The following is an 18462-nucleotide window of genomic DNA, read 5'->3' as shown; positions in this document are numbered from 1 at the left end:
CAGGTTCATACATTTCCAACATTTTCTATTTAAACTTTTATTTTCAGAGAAGGTACCTACAAAACACAAGATGGCAAAAATCATAAGAGGCACTGCAGAAAGAATGAGTAACCAGCGCCAGCCCAGCGTAGGCATCACCACCACTGCCAGCAACACCTCGAATACTGTCCCAAAGGCCCAGAACACCTGAAAGTGAAGACAGCTTCAGTTGAGCATAAATAGCAGATATTGAGAAAACCAAGAGACTCAAATAATCGTTGATAGACTGAATTTTAAAATCCTTTGAAGTCCTTAGATATCTTTGTCCTGTGTTACTTTGGAGTCCAGAGATGGCATGGAGTTGTGGGGTGGTGGCTGTGGTAATGTTCACTGGAATATATACTGGAGTGTACTTGGAATACACCCCTAGAGATGCACTGGAATATATATTGGAGGCACACTGGAATGGTATAGGAAATTATTAAAAAGGCACATTTTCTTCATGCTCCTCATGGAATAATTGTTTAGCTTCAGCCAATTGAAGGGGGAGCTTTAACTTACGTTTTACCTATGGAAGGATTGGATAAAGGGATCTTTATTTATTCTCCAATACACACAAAACTTTGGAAAGCTTGAAAGAGCTGTATAAATGAAATTATATCTTTACCTAACCCTTGTGATACTTGAGTTTGGAGAGATTGATGGATAGAGGATAGAACATTGCCCTGCATCTTAATTTTGCTGACCATACAGCACTAGCCACTGAGGCCCTATATTAAATTGAATTTTCCCAGCCAGGACCCTCAGTTTGATCAACCACACTTCTCTAATCAAGGACGATTAAACTGTTTAATCAATTAAGAAAAACTCAATATCCCTCACACAGGTAATTGATAACAATATACATTTTATAACAGTGATCATGTCCCACTCACCTCTATTAGTAAGATACACTTTGCTCTTGACTTCATTGGAAGAAATTCTGCATAGAGTGTTACCCTGCATGAGCAACAAAGACCAAAAATAATTATTTATTCATTCATTTAGTATGAAGAAGTTCAAGTAATCATAAATATTAAAGTGATGCACTCACGATTGTGGAACACCTCCAATCCCAAAACCCACCAAGCCTCTAAGTACAAGGATCCAGCTGTAGATTGGTGAAAAGGCACTCAGTACTCCATAGTACAATGTCCAGAGTACACTAACTTTCAGACCCTGGATTTAACACATAGAAATATAAATAGTAAATACTAGACTCTAGCAGTGACCAGAGAATTTGGCATAACACTGGCAATGAATGGGGTGGCACAGGGATCAGTTCTGGGGCCACAATTATTTACTATATACATATCGATGACTTGAACGACGAAAGTGAATGCACTATAACCAAGTCTGAAGATGATACAAAAATTACAGAGGGATGTAGACAGGTTAAGTAAATAGGTATAGACTTGACAGATGTAATGTAATGTGGGAAAATATGAGATTATGCACTTTTGGCAGGAGCAGTAGAAGAGCTGAATAATATTTAAATGAAGAGAGACTGCAGAAAGCTACAGAACAGAGGGTTATGGAAGTCCTCATGCATGAATCACAAAAAGCTAACAACCAAATACAGCAGGTATTAGGGAAAACAAATGAAGTGTTTGTCTTTATTTCAAAGGTAATTGAGTATTGAAATAGGGAGGTTTGGCTAAAACTCTAGCCAAACAAGAGTTGGAATATAGTGAGCAGTTTTGTTCCCTTATCTAAGGAAAAACATATTGCCCTTGAAGGCAGTCCACAGAAGATTCACTACATTGATTCCAGGTATGAAAGGATTTTCTTATGAGATGAAGTTTAGAAGGTTGGACTTTAAAAGAATGAGAGGAGAATTTATTGAAACATATAAAATTCTCAGGGGGCTCAGAGTAAATGTGGTGAGGTTGTTTCACTTCATGGAACAGTCCAGAACCTGAGGGCATGATTTCAGAGAAAGTGGTCACACAATTAAGATAGACTTGAAGAGAAATTTCTCCTCTCAGAGTGAATCTGTGGAATTGTTTTAACACAGAGAGCAGATGAGACTGGGTTATTAAGTATACTCAAGACTAAGATAGACAGATGTTTGATCAGTAAGGAGATCATAGGTAATGGGGAAATGGGGAAAAAGCAGGAAGGAGGAGTTGAGGATCTTCAGATCAGCTATGATCTTGTTAAATTGTGGAGTTGATTCAGTAGGTTGAATGGCTTAGTTTCACTCTTATATCTTATATCAAGATGATATTGTGAAGTTGCATATTATCCTAAGCTCTCTGAATTAATGAAAATGTAGTCATGCACTAAATTACTATCTGATGAACCTTGCTGAAAGATGGATATTGATGGATGCCAGATAGAGGTAGGATCGGACTTTGATCTTGCATTCCTAATTTGCAAACAGATTCTCACGACATAAGTGCAGGTATGAGGAATAGTCATTCAATTGAGATACCAGAGTAGGAGTCAACACTTTCAGAACTTAAGAGAAGAAAACTAAAAACCAGGTGCAATTGATACTCACTGTCTTTCTACCATACCGGTCTGATATATTTCCCCACAGCGATGAGCTGGACATCATTCCTATGAACACTACCTACAGCAGAATAGAATGAGGAAGAAGAATAACTGTGAGAGAAAAAGTTTAAAATGAAACTTTCTTAGTATGTGTTCAGTGACTAATGAGTGTGAAAACTCGTTGAAATGCAATGATGTAATCATACCGAGGATATGAGGGCAACCTGCCAACTCTGCAATCTCCACTCACAGTGTAGCTGAGGTGCAAGAATGCTGAGGATCATCATCTCCATGGCATCGGCCATCTACAAAAAAAAAATCCAGTTAGATAATGAACATAGACTTAGCAACAGGGGCATTGGCACCTGTACTGGGGTAGAGGGAGCTGTTCCAATGCGATAGGCTTCTCTTGAACTGTACTAGGACCAATGTCCTGATGAATCAAATATTTCAGGCTATAGAAAAGATTTAAACTAATCAGGGTGGGGTTAAGGAGGGGGCTTACAAGCAAAGGATAAGGGGGCATTGCAGAGCGATCATTTTGAAAATGATAACTAATGTGGAACAAGAAAGGGCACAGTGTAAAAGCATTAAAGAAACATCACAAATAACGTCAAAGGTGAAGAATGGGTCAGGATAGCTTCATGAATGTGAAATCATGTCTTTAAAATGTTGGAGGCAGAGGGGTGACCTTATAGAGGTTTATAAAATCTTGAGGGACATGAATAGGGCAAATAGACAAGGTCTTTTCCATGGGGTGGGTGAGTTTTAAGTAGAATGGGAAAAGATTTAAAAGGGATCACAGAGGGTGGTGCATGTGTGGAATGAGTTGCCAGAAGAAGTTGTGGAGGCCGATTCAATTACAACATTTAAAAGGTATCTGGATGGATATGTGAATAGGAAGGGTTTGGAGGGATATGGGCCAGATGCTGGCAAATCAGATGAGATTTATTTAGAATATCTGATCAGCGTGAATGAGTTGGACCAAAGGGTCTGTTTCATCCTATTTATCTCTAAGACTGTATGACTAAATATTATAATTCTTTAACGAGGTAACAAGCAGGATATATAAAGGGAAACCAGTAAATGTAATGTATTGGATTTTCAAAAAGGATTCAATAAGGTGCTACACATATGCTACTCAATAAGATAAAGCCAATGGCATTGGTGGTAATAGAATGAATAGAGGATTGGCTTAATCAATAGTAGACATAGAGTTGAGATAAAGAGGGATCATTGCTTGGGTTCCAATTAGTTACAATATATTAATGACTTGGACAATGAAAGTGTATGTACTAGAGCCAGGTTTTCAAAATAGGTGGGCAGGCAAGTGGTGAGGATGACATAAAAAGTCTACAGAGGTATACCGACAGATTAACAATGGGCAAAAAACCTTCACGTATGAAATATGATGTGAGAAAATATAAGGTTTTGTACTCTGGCTGGAACAATAGAAGAGCTGATTATTCTTTAAATAGAGAAAGGGTACAGAAAGCTGCAGAACAGTGAGATTTGGGGCTTCTTGTGTATGAATCACAAAAATTGACCTTCCAAGCTCAGCAGGGAAATGGACTGATGGCCTTTATTTCAAAGTGAATCGAGTTTAAACATAGAGAGGTCTTGATAAAACTCTACAACGCACTAGTCAAACCATGCCTGGAATATTTGTTCTCCTTAGATAAAACGGTATTGGAGGCAGTCCAGAGAAGGTTCACTCAACTGATTCAAGATATAGAGGGATTTTCTTATGTGGAGAGGTTGAATAGGTCTGTATTGTACTCATTGGAGTTTACAGGAATAAGTGCAGGCTTTACTGAAACATATAAGATTCTCAGGGAGAGTAAGGGTTACTCATCTAACGTAAAATGAGAAAGAATTACTTCTCAGAGGGTAATGCATCTGAAAAGGACTCTTGAGGCCAAGCCATTAAGTATATTCAAGGCTAAGGTAGCCAGATTATTAATCAGGAATGGAATGTCGGGTTATAAGGATAAAACAATGAAGTCGAGGATTATCTGATCAGCCATGATCTCCTTGTGTGGCAAAACGAATTCAATGGGTCGAGTGGCCAATTTCTGCTTCTAGATATTATGATCTTATTCTCTAACCTTATATCTTATAGTCTTGGTTAATTGCCTTCCTAGATCAGATATTCTGATAGTTCAAACTGCTTTGGAATAATTTGTTCATCTCTGTCCTTAACCACAATCCCATTTTTCAACCGTCTTCATCTTGAATGGCTTTTAAAGGTGCTAGCTGACATATTATCATTTAGTTTAATTAATTCAAGTCTTAAGACTCTTTAATTTTGTATAACCTTCAGAATTTGTCTTATTTCCAATGTCTCCATCATCATTTTGCAACGATTACCAGCATTCTCTAATTTTTAACTTTTAATGGACTAAATAACTGAGACAATAGGAAAAGAATTGGTGAGTGAATGTGACCTTACCCATGCCAGTCCAGTAAGGATTGAGAGTTTCCATTGAAACTTCCCAAATCCAATGGCCTCCACAGCATCCTCCACCATGAATACATCTAAAAAAAAGGAAGGTTGAAAACTGAACAACTGTTTTCAAATCACTCGACTCCCTATACATATTTTAATTTTAAGTATCCCTTTATCTCGTCTTCCTTGGGATAGTTAATTTTATTCCTACCAGTCTATATAATCCAGAAGTGCTGTCTTTGTTGGGATATGGTACCATTACTTGGTATATCAATCAGTCATGGTTCAGGCAGAAATAACCTTCTCTTTCAGTCAGAAGACTGATTCAAGACTGATTCTAAAGATTGGAACACAACAGTCTTGACTGACTTTCCATTGAAGTACTGCACTGTTGGATGGAATGTGTGGCCTCTCAAGTGGATTGTGAAAGATTTCATGGCATTATTTCAAAGAAGAGAGGAATGTTCTCTTTTGCATTCCAGTGGATATTTATTCCTCTATCATTATTACTATACTGTTTGTGGGGAGTGACTTACTGTGTTAGCAGTATGACTACATTGAAATGTAATGCATTGACTGTAAAGTTTTTAGCTTGTAGTGGATGTTGCTATATAATAGGAGGGTATTTTTTTCCTGTACCTCATCAAAATTTCATCCTTCATGTTTGAGCCTAAATATCTGCCCTGGCTTCTACCGTGAAATGGATCACAGCCAAGCCCATAATTGTTTTGAACAGTACCTATATATTTCCTAAATAGTGATTAGGAATAAGCACTCCAGTTGCTTTTAGTCATCCTTTTCAATTGAGTGGAGATAATTTGTGGATGACATCTATATTGACTGAGGTCAGCCAAATTAATACAGGTTGGAAATTGCAGCCATGAATCTTTTGTGAGGATGGTCTGTTGCAGACAATTCCATTATCATCGGCACCAACTAACTTTAATGTAGTATTCAAGCAATACATTATGAAATGTTGTTTGTCATTATATGTGATGTTAAACATAATTCCATTCTATGTATTAGACACATTTTAAGACAATATAAGCCTTTTATAATACAATATATACTCTACCATCTGTAGGGTTTGCAAAATCTTTGGGGACAGTGCCTGCATCGTCTAGTTCAACTGGTTCTAGCTCAGACCGCACTCCTTCTATCTCAATCTCATGCTCTCCAGAACAGGTGTCATCTTCTGACCTTGTACTTTCACCGGTGCGACGGAACTTCACCACACTGAAAAGAAGTAAGCAATCAAAAGAATCAACTTCCTTAAAGTCTGACTTGTCTCCTAAAAAGGGAATATATTCAACAGTACATCTTATTAAGAATTTTCACAGATCTCAACATCAGTGCCTGGAAAAGGGAGTCTCACCACTATGAACTCTACCCAGAGGGAGTCTCACCAGTGAGTCCATTTTTAAATGGACCGTATCACTATTAAAGCCTGCTATTAAACCATGAATCGCTCAATCTCTTGAAATACAGACAGTATATTGTCACCATGATTATTATTGCTGAGGGATTTGTCCAAGCCTAATCACTCAAAAAAAATCAATTAGTTTTGTTTAAATACTTTTGCTTAAATTATATCTGTTGATCAGGGAATTGACCAGGGCAATTTATTCAGCATGATGAACCATGAAGCTCATTCAACATGTAGCTCAAAAAACAGAGTCACTGAAGCTGAGTGGATAAATAGCTACCAATGAAAATTTATCTCTCTGAGACAGTGAAATTGAAGTTGGATCAAAATCGAACTTGGCACAATTCAATGAGGCTGGTGTCAGGACCACAGGAATTTGGTCTGCTGGTTTCAGTGGTTTTTACTAGAGAGCTCCATATGCCAGTTTACGTCTCAAAGGCAGGTCAATAACCCTGGCTTTCAAAAAAATTGGACAATCCAGGGTAAGAGTGACACTAGTCAGTCTGGCACTAGAAATAAACAAAATTGAAATACTGAGATTGTCCTAGGCTAATGGGGCGGCATGGTGGCTCAGTGGTTAGCACTGCTACCTCACAGCACCAGGGTCCCAGATTATATTCCAGCCTTGGGGTCACTGTCTGTGTGGAGTTTGCACATTCTCCCCGTGTCTGTGTGGGTTTCCTTTGGGTGCTCCGGTTTCCTCCTACAGTCCAAAGATGTGCAGGTCAGGTGAATTGGCCATTCTAAATTGTCCATAGTGTTAGGTGCATCAGTCAGAGGGAAATGGGTCTGGGTGGGTTACTCTTAGGAGGATGGGTGTGGACTTGTTGGGCCGAAGGGCCTGTTTCCACACTGTAGAGAATCTAATCTAACCTAATGATAGTTTTACTCACCACACTGTCATGATTGGGAAACCTTTCACATGGAGTAAGTACGAACCTTCTAGCATTCAAATTTTGAGGAGTTGAAGATTAATCGCCAAGATTGTTCCAATCAACCCAAGAGTAAATATGGAAATAGTATAATCATGGTAATGTTATTTAACTAGTAATCCAGAGGCTGGGACTAATGCTCCAAACACACAAATTCAAATGGGAGACTAACCATGACTGAGGTTTGACTATTGCTATAATGCTTCAATGCATCATATACCAAGGTGAAACTATAACTTACTTTACTAGTATTGAGAAATACAGACCAAACAGAATATCATTGTGTTGTGCCAAATTTTACTAAAACTTGCTTTAGAGCTAACTTAATTCTTACTACTTGAAAAACAATACATGCTTTTAATTTTTTGCATTTCATTTTGTTTCTTTGTTTAAGACACAAATATTTAATTAATCAATTCATCACTTTTCACTTCCAAAATATTATACAAGTTATTTTTCTTCTTTCTTCCCCTATCAACCTTCCACCTCTAGCCAAAGTTGTTGTTGATGCCTCAGTGCATCAGGCAGATGTTTACATCTATAAAGTCTCCAGTGATCAGCATTTAAACTGATCATTTTATCATCCTCTGATCCTAGACTAATTTGAGTCAAAATCATTGAAGGTCAGTACCACTGCTGACATCCTGTGGCCCAGGGTACAAACATCAGACCTCCGCAAAATCAGCTTATTCAAACTACATAAAATATTAAAATACTTTTTTTTAAAAAATCTTTTTCTGCCGCTCATACCTCACAGTTCTTTGCAAATGTATTTGACTGGGCTGTCACAACCACTGTTCATAGCACTGCTGAGGGCAAGGATCAAAAAGTAATTTTTGCATTCAGTGTTGACATGGGACAAAGTATAAGAAATATTGTGTATTGCACACTTTGCACATACACATCTTACCATGATTAATCGACACTCTTCATTAGAAATAGTCCATCCTTTAATTCGCTTAACTATAACTTCACATCATCATTCAAGTGAACGCATTCTATTATCTCAATAACACCGAAGACCTTTCTACAATGGAGTACCAAACTACACTGAGGCTGTAGACTTAACCATTGATTTGTGCAGTTATATTTACCTTTCTACTTTGCGCTATTAGTTACAAAATGCAAAATGCCATTTCCCTGATTATATCTACCTGCTATCCCACTTACAAAGAATGATATATTTGAATTACTTGTTTTCCTACTTCTGCCATACCCTTCCATGTCTTTCAAATTAAGTGCAATTCATTATGCAGTTTAAGCCTACAATCTTCTGGCCCAGAGATGAGAGTGTTCACAACTGAGCTAATTTGATACAATAAATATTTCCAGTAGAATGAGACTGATTCGCAAGTCGTTGAAGGTCACCTCATTATAGAAGGTAATTTATTACTTTACGTCTCTTATAAACATATCCATTTATTATATTCCATTAAGCAGTCATAAAAATTTTCATCTAAAAGGCATGCTGGTTGTTTTATTGCTAAAGGAAAACAGTTGAAATTGTATGTTACTATTTTTCATCATGGTGCTGTGTTGCTAAATCTGTATAATATATTAGAAATCTCACACTTATTCCCTATTAATATCAGTTTTGCTTCCAATAGTAATATCAATTTAAATATGACATTACAAGAATTGTTGATGGATGGATTTTAACAAAGAACTGAATTATATTTGAACACCTCAGCATCTTCTACTCTCATTTGCAAAGGCTTGGTGGTTTGCTGTGTATGTTCAATCAGGCAGATCAATTAGGTTTTGTTTGGTTCCATAAGTTAAGACCAAATAATCTATAAATAAATTAGGAATTTTAATGTCTGATACATACATTTATTTACCCACATTTCTCATTGCACAGTCAAGTGATTTCAGTTGTGAATATGTAAATATAAAGCAAGAAAAGTTCCATCACAAAGAATTCCAGTTCTTTTAGTTGCAAATACACTGCAAGATATTATGGATAAGATAAGTTATGCCTTTTAGCGTGATCACAGAAGTTGCAAATCCCCATTCGGTAAAACACAGTTTTGTTGAAGATTTTAACACTACTCCAATTCCTGGTTGAATTATTTTAATATCAATCACAAAATCATGGTAGCGCACAAGGAGGAAATGCCGTTTGGTAAGTTACATAAAGCTTCCTCACTTTCTGCCTATTCTTTTTATTACAATTGAGGATCCTACTGTAATTTATTTTTTCAAATCAATCAAAATGCTATAAATAAAAAATGCAGCAAGGCCAAACTTGGTTTATGTCACGATGCTCAAAAGCATAATGGAGTCTTGGTGTGATACACTGGCAAATATTATTCAGAATGCCTCACTGCAACCTGAGGTAGTTTCAGTGATCACTTTATTCATAGGAGGAATAAAGTGAAACCTGGGAACTATAAACTCATGAATATAATCCCTGTGAAGAGGAGGTTAATGACGATATCTAAAGAGATACATATAGCTGTTATATAAACATTCAACAAAGATTCAGAAAAGAGGTTTTTAATCAATTTATAGAGTCTGACTGGAATGGTGAATCAAGAGAACCTAATAATTGTCAGTTGGTTGGATTTTTAAAAGTATTTTTTACAAAACACTAGACTCCAGTTGGGTAATGAAATGCATAAAAATAGGTTAAGTGACAATAAACAAAGTGTGGTTTTATATGGAGTGCCTTCTCACAGTGCAGTAGTTACATATTTGGATAAAATCAAAAGTTGTGAAGTCTGGAACTCAAGAGGGAGATATGATTTGTAGGTCCTGGTCTTGGACTGGGGTGTACAAAGTTAAAAATCACACAACACCAGGTTATAGTCCAACAGGTTTATTTGGAAGCACTAGCTTTCGGAGCACTGCTCCTTCAACAGCTGGTTGTGGAGTAAATAGATTGTGACTGGATTGGGATAAATGGGGAAACACATCAAACAATGTACTTTAACGTAGGCAAGTATATAGTTGTGTATACATGGTCACATAAAAAAAAAGAATATAATATGAGAGGATATAGGTTTTAAGCAAATGACTGAGAGAGGTTTGGAATGCATTCACCATTTACTCAGATTTTAGGTTCAGCTTGCTTAAAGTCAAGGAAAACTAACCCTTTGTATTGCCCAGACAATTTACTATTAAACTAATCCATAACACTGAGGTTATAAAACAAGAATTTACATTTATGTGCTGCTTTTAAGATAGTGAATTGATTTGTGTTTATGCAGTGCTTATAAGATACTGAGTTGATTCACAGCATTTCTTTTTTCAGAAGACTGCATTTTGAACATTCTGTCAAGATTTGGGTTTCATGCTTCAGTGAAAGACACAGACAGTGACTTTGGAGAATCCAGTGTTGATTTCTAAAGGAAAATCATGTTTAACTACTGGAGATGTTTGAAGAAGTAACAGAAAGGGCCTTAGAGGTTAATGTTGGTGTGATGAATATGGAGTTTCAAAAGGTATTTAATACTGAGCTACACAACAGATATGTAAGAAAAGTTATAACTCATGAAATAAAAGAGTTAGTAGTCAGGAAGATACAGAGTAATATGAAACAGGGTAGTGGTCAATAGATATTTTCTGACTATAGGATGGTGTAAGCTGGAATCAGCCAAGTGCTGGTATTGGGACCCTTGTATCTCCTTTTCTTTTAATATATCATGGTGTGCAGAGGACAATTTCAAAGTACGTGGATGACGCAAAACCTGGAAGCATTGTAAAGTGGGAGGAGGACTTCAAAAGGACATAAATCAGTTTGTGAAATGGGCAGGTAAGTGGCAGCTGAAGTGTAATGCAGAGAATTGGGAGGTGGTGCGTTTTGGTATGAGGATAGACAACTTAAAAAGGGGATGCAATACTTACGGGGGTGTAGGAGGAGAGGTTATGCTATATACATGCATAGAAGTGGCCTTTGAAATAGTAGATGTCTTAGACAACTTTAAAAATATTATAGATTCTGGAACAATTCCAATGGATTAGAGGATAGTTAATGCTACCTCACTTTTTAAAAACCAGAGATAGAGAAGAAACTTGAAATTATAGATCGATCAGTTTGACATCAGTAATGGGGAAAGTGCTAGACTCCATTCTCAAAATTTATTAGCAGAGTAATTGAAATATAGTGTCAGGATCAGACAGATTCAACATAGATCTACAAAAGTGAAATCATGACACTTGACAAATCAACTAGATTTTTTCAATATGTAATTAGTAGAGTTGATAAGGGGGAGTCAGTGAATGTAGTTTACTTGGATGTTTGGATGGCTTTTGAAAAGGTCTCACACAATTTAAGATTAAACTATGTGGGATTGGGGAGGTTGTGTACTGACATGCATAGAGAATTGGTTGGCAGACAGTGAATGAAAAGTAGGAATAAACGTGTCTTTTTCCAAGTGGCAGGCATCAGTGCTTTAACACTTGCTATTGACAATGGTTCTCTAATTGACAATGTCTATTAATGATTGAGATGAGGGAACAAAACGTAATATCTGCAAGTTTGCAGATGACACAAAGTGGGTTTGGACACTAAGCTGTGAGGAGGATACACAGATGTACACTACTTGGACACATTGAGTGAGTGGGCAAATGTATGGCTGATGAAGTATAGATGGGTAAATGTGAGGCTGGATAGAATAGAAAGGAAGAAATATTTTCTGCTCGTCAAAAGATTGAAAATGAGAGAACATAAATTTAAATTGATTTGCTAACTTACCTAATATGACCTGAGAAGAAAAGGTGGTTCAGAGCCAGAATACATTGCCTAGAAGTGTGGTAGAGGCAAGTCAATGAGGCATTCAAGTGGCATTAGATGATTATTTGAATAGAAATAATATACAAGGATTTGGAGAAAAGGCAGACAAATGGAACCAAGTCATAATGCTCATTAGAGAACCATTGCAGACATGGTAGGCTGCATGGCATCTTTCAGCACCGTAGCAATTTTGTGAGTCTGTGAAGATACAGAGAAAATTGATAAAAATAGTCCTCATTGTGAGATAATTGAGAATGAGAACAAACAATGTTTTGATTTTAACTCAATGGAAGAACCTTAAAATTAATTGTGAAATTTATCTGAGAAATTACAAAAAGTAAGTGTAAATTATTTCTGCATAATAATTGGGGGTCATGGAAATCTATGTGGGCTATCTGATCTTTTACAATAGTTGTAAAACTCTCAAAATTGATGCAGGTTTTTGTTTTAGGAGGTGATTGTGTATTGCAAACAGGTCAAAAAGACAGGAAAAAATATTTAAAGGCCTGATAGCCTTTTTTTATCCTTGATGAATAAACATACCAGGCTATACTTAACTCACAAGAGTGTTAATAATTACAGGCATATAACAGGATTGAGCATGTGATGGAATAAATGAAAATTACTAGGAATTCACTGAACATTCACTTGTGTAGTGGCAATGTATTGGATTGGCTTAAAAATGAATTGGGTTGGAGTCAAAGTAGTTTATATCAATGTTAAACAACATTAGGTCATAGTTCAGAGTTACAATACCCTGTAATGACATTTCCATTAATAATTATGATGTTTAAAAGCAATATATATTAACCACTTGAAAACTGGAATGTTTTTATTATTGTTTTTAAATAGCATTGTTTTTTAGTTTCATTTCCAAATGAGTACTAGCCTTTACTTAACAATATGAACATGGAATCGATGCTTCACTTCCAGTCTGTTACACGCTGCTAGGATACGTTTTTAATTATTTGATTTTGAAAAATATTAACTTATGCAAATTATCAAAATCAATGTATAGCTTAAAAGGCAAACACAAAATCTTGGCATTGGTCCAGTTTCATAACCCACTCCCTATGCAATGAGAATACGGCAAGGTAGCTGGCCAATACCATATTCATGGTCTACATAGACCACACTACACCCAATCACAGCGTTTACCATTTTAGGGGAAAACATTGAACATTCATCTGACACTAGTTTTAAAGATTGTCACCACAAAATTCACGTTTAACTCGAATTTTAAGAAAAATATTTTGAATTATATATTGAAGCTATTACCGAGTCTCAATTTACGAGTGCTTGTTAGTGAAATATACCGTTTGTGTCAATGTTTAAATAATTAACTTTCAAATCAGTTCGACGTTCAAAGAGTCAAGGCTTGTTTCGATTTGAACCACAGCAACTATTATTAATTCAAGAACTAACCTCAAGCCTTGAAGTTGCCCCTAACCTTATCACAATGTAAACATCGGAATTAATTCCGCTGGCGCTTTGTAATTAGACTACCCGTGTGAAAATATTTAAGTATAGACTGAACTCACACAGCAAGTGCCAATAAATAGAATTTTTATGCAAAGTAGGAAATAGCACTTGACAATTCAAACCAATTTTGGACATTATATTTTGTGTGAACGGACGCCGTCCATATTCCTATTTTTCAAAGTTAATGAGGTTTATAATGATAGACAATATTTCAAACATGGCAAACGTCAAACCATTTATGTTTTCAATTTCCTGACTTCTTAGAAATTACATTCAGATTTTAATGTTTTTTGTTTCTTGTGAACGTATTCACTCCCAACAATAAAAATTGCAGACATTTCAATATAATTAAAGATAAAATTCATTGTGTGACCTAAACCTTTGTTTAATTTTGGTTCATTTTACTTAGGTCCCGGTGGTGATGTAGCCGATGAGTGGGATTTGAATGAGGGTTTGGCGTTTCAGGCTGGCTGGGGGATGCATAGGCCTAGCGCCCGTGTCCCTAGACACGGAGTTATTCATGGGTATCCACTTGCGTGGCTTGGCAATCGTTTCTACTTACGGTAGATGCCGTAGCTGAAAGAGGTCTTCGTCCATGGTGGATCGGTGCAGATGCCGGATGTCCCGGTCTCATCGCTCAGTGCGTGGTAGCGAAGAGAATCACCGTTTACATTCTCACTGGAAACTGGAGACTGGCAACGAAGTACTGCCGAGTCCACGCCAGTTCCAGGTCGAACAGAGACACCACAGCGCCGGATAGCGGCTGTATTCAACAGCACAGTGCCACAATTCAGCCAAGGAATTCAGCACCGCAGCGCCGGACAGCGACAGGGATGAGGAGAGAATCCCTGCAATAATCATTGTGTTCAGCACCGATGGGGTGGACAGCGCCAGAGCGGATCAGTTGGGCTCTCATACCTCGCCCGTCAGAACTCAGCGTTTAGAATCTATGCGCCGACAGCGTGGATATCCAGCGCCATATGCAGAACTAATTAGCGCAATAACACAACACGAATATTGTTGAAATCAAATTCATGTTTACAGCAGTAAAAACAATGGGCTCCAGCAATAACATGAAGCTGAAAAATGTGTTGCTGGAAAAGCGCAGCAGGTCAGGCAGCATCCAAGGAACAGGAGAATCGACGTTTCGGGCACCTTCTTATGCCCGAAACGTCGATTCTCCTGTTCCCTGGATGCTGCCTGACCTGCTGCGCTTTTCCAGCAACACATTTTTCAGCTCTGATCTCCAGCATCTGCAGTCCTCACTTTCTTCCAGCAATAACATGTACAACACTAACTCCAGTAATCTAGAGAAAAAAGATAGAAGAGGGCTAGAGGAGAAACACAAGTCAGACAGCATTTGTGGAGTTACTGTATCGAGTCCAACATGAATCTTCAACTGAAATATTAACAATGGGTAAAATCTTGTAAAGAGCTGAACAATGTGAAACATAGTGAGAAATATGGGAGAGTCGAGTCAAAAATCAGGGGAGGCCTTTCTCAACATTAGAAGCAATCCATTGCAATCTCAATCTGAGTTCCAGGTGTCGAGATCCTCACTAGGGAGCAGCGAGATGGATATTAAGGGGAATTATCATTTGTTAGCATCCTTATGAACAATGAATTGATGTTCACTTCATTAATACTCAGGTTCTAGTAACCACTCACCAAAAGGAAACTAACATGAACAATTCCTGACTTGAAAGTCAGAGCGGGTACTTAGCAACCTCAGCTCTCTGCTTGCACCTCCCACCTACCATTTTAAACATCCAGCAATGATGTTTCTGGACATGCCCCAGGTCACCAGTTGCACACATCCTATTGTGCCAATGGCAGTAGGGAAAAGTGGGCTGGTGCAGGCTCATGTAGATGGGCTAGATAAATATCAGTGTAGGTGTAAAGCCAATAGGTTTGATGAGAGAATTACCAGGAAGGGCCTTAAAAACATGTAACAAAGGAGCCTAGTAATTACAAGGAGCAGTCAATATCACCTTCCATCATCCTTGAAACTACAGGTGCACACTGGAAAGAAAATGACTGCAATGATATCTGGAGTGAGCAAGTTAAGTGCTTTGACCTGTGAGGGAGAGGCTGCAAATATCAGATATACTAGGCTTTCAACAACACTGGGCACAGATTCACTGAAGTGGACTCACACCTGCAACCTCCAAATCTCTGGTGACCCTTATGCATTGCTTTATTGTGTCCTCCCAGGTGCAAGCATTACAGATGTTTTCATGCGATGCTAACATCTTTGGCCACTGATGTTACCACACCAATGTTCATGCACTTAGAGAAATGGTGCCCCGTTCCTGGAGTTCTTTACAACTGAGAAGTCCATGTTGCCCACATTCGGTGCAGCACTTTCTCAAGTCATGCTTGATTCCTTTGACCATCAAACAATTGAATTGATGCCTGACCTCACAGTGCACAAGTTACAGTAAGGGCTACACAGATTCATGAGCAAACAGATTCAGGGCATTCTGAGCACATTTCTACAAATAGCAGGCTTTATTTGTAGTGAGATGTACCAGTGTCCACAATATTGCCTCACAAGATTTTCTTTTTTCTTTTTCCCCAGTAATGTCTAAACCCAGTTGCATGATTTGCAACTGTGGTGCAGGAAGCATACCCTACAATGGAACCGACTGTACTTGGAGGCTTGCTGGGCAACCCTGGGGTTATTTGTGTCCAGAGAGCTCAGACATGTTGAATGTGACCTTTACATAGCCAAGTATACCCTCCTTGGCTTGGACTCCCACATGTATGTTGGGTCTCGGGCAGGTTGAAGGTAAAGGGCCCTGTCACTTCTGGAGTCATCTGAAAGGTGATGTCAGGAGAGCCTGAGTGTGGTTCCTCCTCCATCTTGGTGAAAACTGACACTATCTTGTCTCTTTGTTAGTGGGACACGGGTATGAGGTCAAAGTCCTCAATCATTGGTCATTGATGTTGAGGTCCAATGGTTAGAACAATAAAGTGGAGGTCAGTGTGCATAGCCAACAGACCCTGAAACTGCTGAATGTGATTTTCCATGGCACTTCATGCTCATTGAAGCAGCCAGATGATCACATGCCTGAGGGACCTTGGTTCCCATGGTGTAATTGCAGACCTACAACCTCTGAACTATGAGGGCTATTGGCTCCCACATATCTCCTATGTGCCTATGGCATGGAGAGTTTCTCTGTCAGACAGTTGTAGAGTCATGGCAGTGATGTTCTCAAACATCTCTAATCGAGCTGATGTTCCAGATGAGATATCCAAGCTAGTAGGGAGTGCAGGAGGCAGCCTTACTGATGCTTCCACTGACTCTAACCTCTCCTCCTCAGAAGAGCTGAAGGCCTTTGTTATGGAGTGACCTGCTTGACCACTGAGACAGTGGATATCCCACTCTAAGCTGTAAGATACAAAAGAGAGAAGGCGTTACTGCCTAGTGTCATATATGGTGTGCAATGAATGACACTGACAGTGAAGTTAGTGCAAGACTTGCATCAGAATGAAGAAAGTTTGGAAGAACCCACAGAGCAAGGGCCAAGATCTTTGTTTTTGATGGTATGAAGTGCTTAATGTCAAGCATCTGTGCAGGCCTTACTGTCCAACTGTGACCGTTTTTTCCTTGAATGAGAGGAAGTGTATGGTTGAGTGAGATGAAAGTGGGTGACATAGCTGGTGTGTGTGGGAGAGAGATGGTGAGGTCTACTGAGCGAGTGAGTAGGGCATGTAGGGTGAGGAGTATGGAAGATAGCATAGGTGGGGAGAGTGAGTGAGGGAAGATGTAGCCTGCAACAGTGAAAGTAGCAGAGAATGAGACTTGGTAGGAGTTGGATGCAGTTGAAGCTTTAGAGCGATTTTAAGGGGGCAGAGAGAAGATTACAATGGCTGAGCCGAGAAGGTCATCGAAAGTTTTGCAGCATTGTTGTGCATTCCATGTAGAGATCACACTAATTCTAGTGGCAACCTCTAGAATTCTAGATTGGCAAGATCTGTTGGCATGGCCTCCACTGTTGGGTGAAGAAAGAAACACCACTCATCTAAACGACCCCATCAACCAGGACACCAGATCCCCACCCACAAGGGATTATTTGTGTCTAGAGGGCCCAGACATGTTGAATGTGACCTTTACATAGCCAAGTCTTGAGCTCCCACATGTATGTTGGGTCTTGGGCAGGTTGAAGGTAAAGGGCCCTGTCACTTCTGGAGTCATTTGAAAGGTGATGCCTGGAGGGCCTGAGTGTGGTTCCTCCCCCATCTTGGCAATAACTGACACTACCTTGTCTCTTTGTTAGTGGAACACTGGTATGGGGTCAAAGTCCTCAATCCAATTTTTCCATGTCCACTATGTCTGGGCAAAAGTTAATGAACTGCAGAAGGAAGCTTTTGAATACTAATGCTTGTCTGGATGCACAATAGCATTTTGAGATGGAATAGATGACATCTATTCCAGGATATCCAGTGAGAAGTGGATTCTTCCAGCTATAGCAAACAGGGGAATTGGTCAAGAGGGGTGTCATTGCAGCAGAGTAATTCATGAAATATATTTGAGTCAATACAGAGAGAAATCTCACTAGACCTCACAGAGAGAAACCTTAGAATTATACAATCATACATTACAGAAGAGATTCTTCAGCCCTTACAGTCTGTATTATCAAAAATACACTAAATCAACATTAGTCTGTCTTTCCAGCATTAGGTCCAAGGCCATCTGTGAAACTCAACAAAATCAACACTTATTGAAAATTCAGCCCTCTATTCCTCTATCTAAAGTTGTTGACAGACTCACTGAATTTTTCCTGGTTTTTATTCCTGATCTTCAGCATCCAAAGCATTTTGCTTTTGTTTGGTAAGTTTTGATTCACTTTAGCTAACCCATACTTACAGCAATGTCTGAAGTGTCAGATAGGGTCTAGATTGAGATTCACAG

General features: G+C 38.5%; 1 protein-coding gene across 1 annotated transcript in view; it reads right to left on the bottom strand.

The window, feature by feature from the left end:
- svopa (SV2 related protein a) overlaps positions 1 to 14617 on the bottom strand; it is a 32572-nt gene extending 17955 nt beyond the window's left edge. The window contains exons 1-8 of the mRNA XM_043715256.2: positions 14107 to 14617; positions 6042 to 6202; positions 4970 to 5055; positions 2724 to 2822; positions 2525 to 2596; positions 1073 to 1197; positions 915 to 978; positions 61 to 186 (exon numbers count right to left, since the gene is read on the bottom strand). Coding sequence (XP_043571191.2) covers positions 61 to 186; positions 915 to 978; positions 1073 to 1197; positions 2525 to 2596; positions 2724 to 2822; positions 4970 to 5055; positions 6042 to 6202; positions 14107 to 14141 — 768 coding nt within the window. The 5' untranslated portion in view covers positions 14142 to 14617. The remainder of the gene's footprint in view (positions 1 to 60; positions 187 to 914; positions 979 to 1072; positions 1198 to 2524; positions 2597 to 2723; positions 2823 to 4969; positions 5056 to 6041; positions 6203 to 14106) is intronic.
- Between the last annotated feature and the right edge of the window lie 3845 nt (positions 14618 to 18462).

Source organism: Chiloscyllium plagiosum, unplaced genomic scaffold (assembly GCF_037043375.1).
Source record: "Chiloscyllium plagiosum isolate Xiang-an unplaced genomic scaffold, Cpla_swu_hap1 HiC_scaffold_24, whole genome shotgun sequence".
NCBI classification, from domain to species: domain Eukaryota; kingdom Metazoa; phylum Chordata; class Chondrichthyes; order Orectolobiformes; family Hemiscylliidae; genus Chiloscyllium; species Chiloscyllium plagiosum.
Note: the sequence above shows the minus strand (reverse complement) of the source record. Positions and strands in the feature narration are given on the sequence as shown.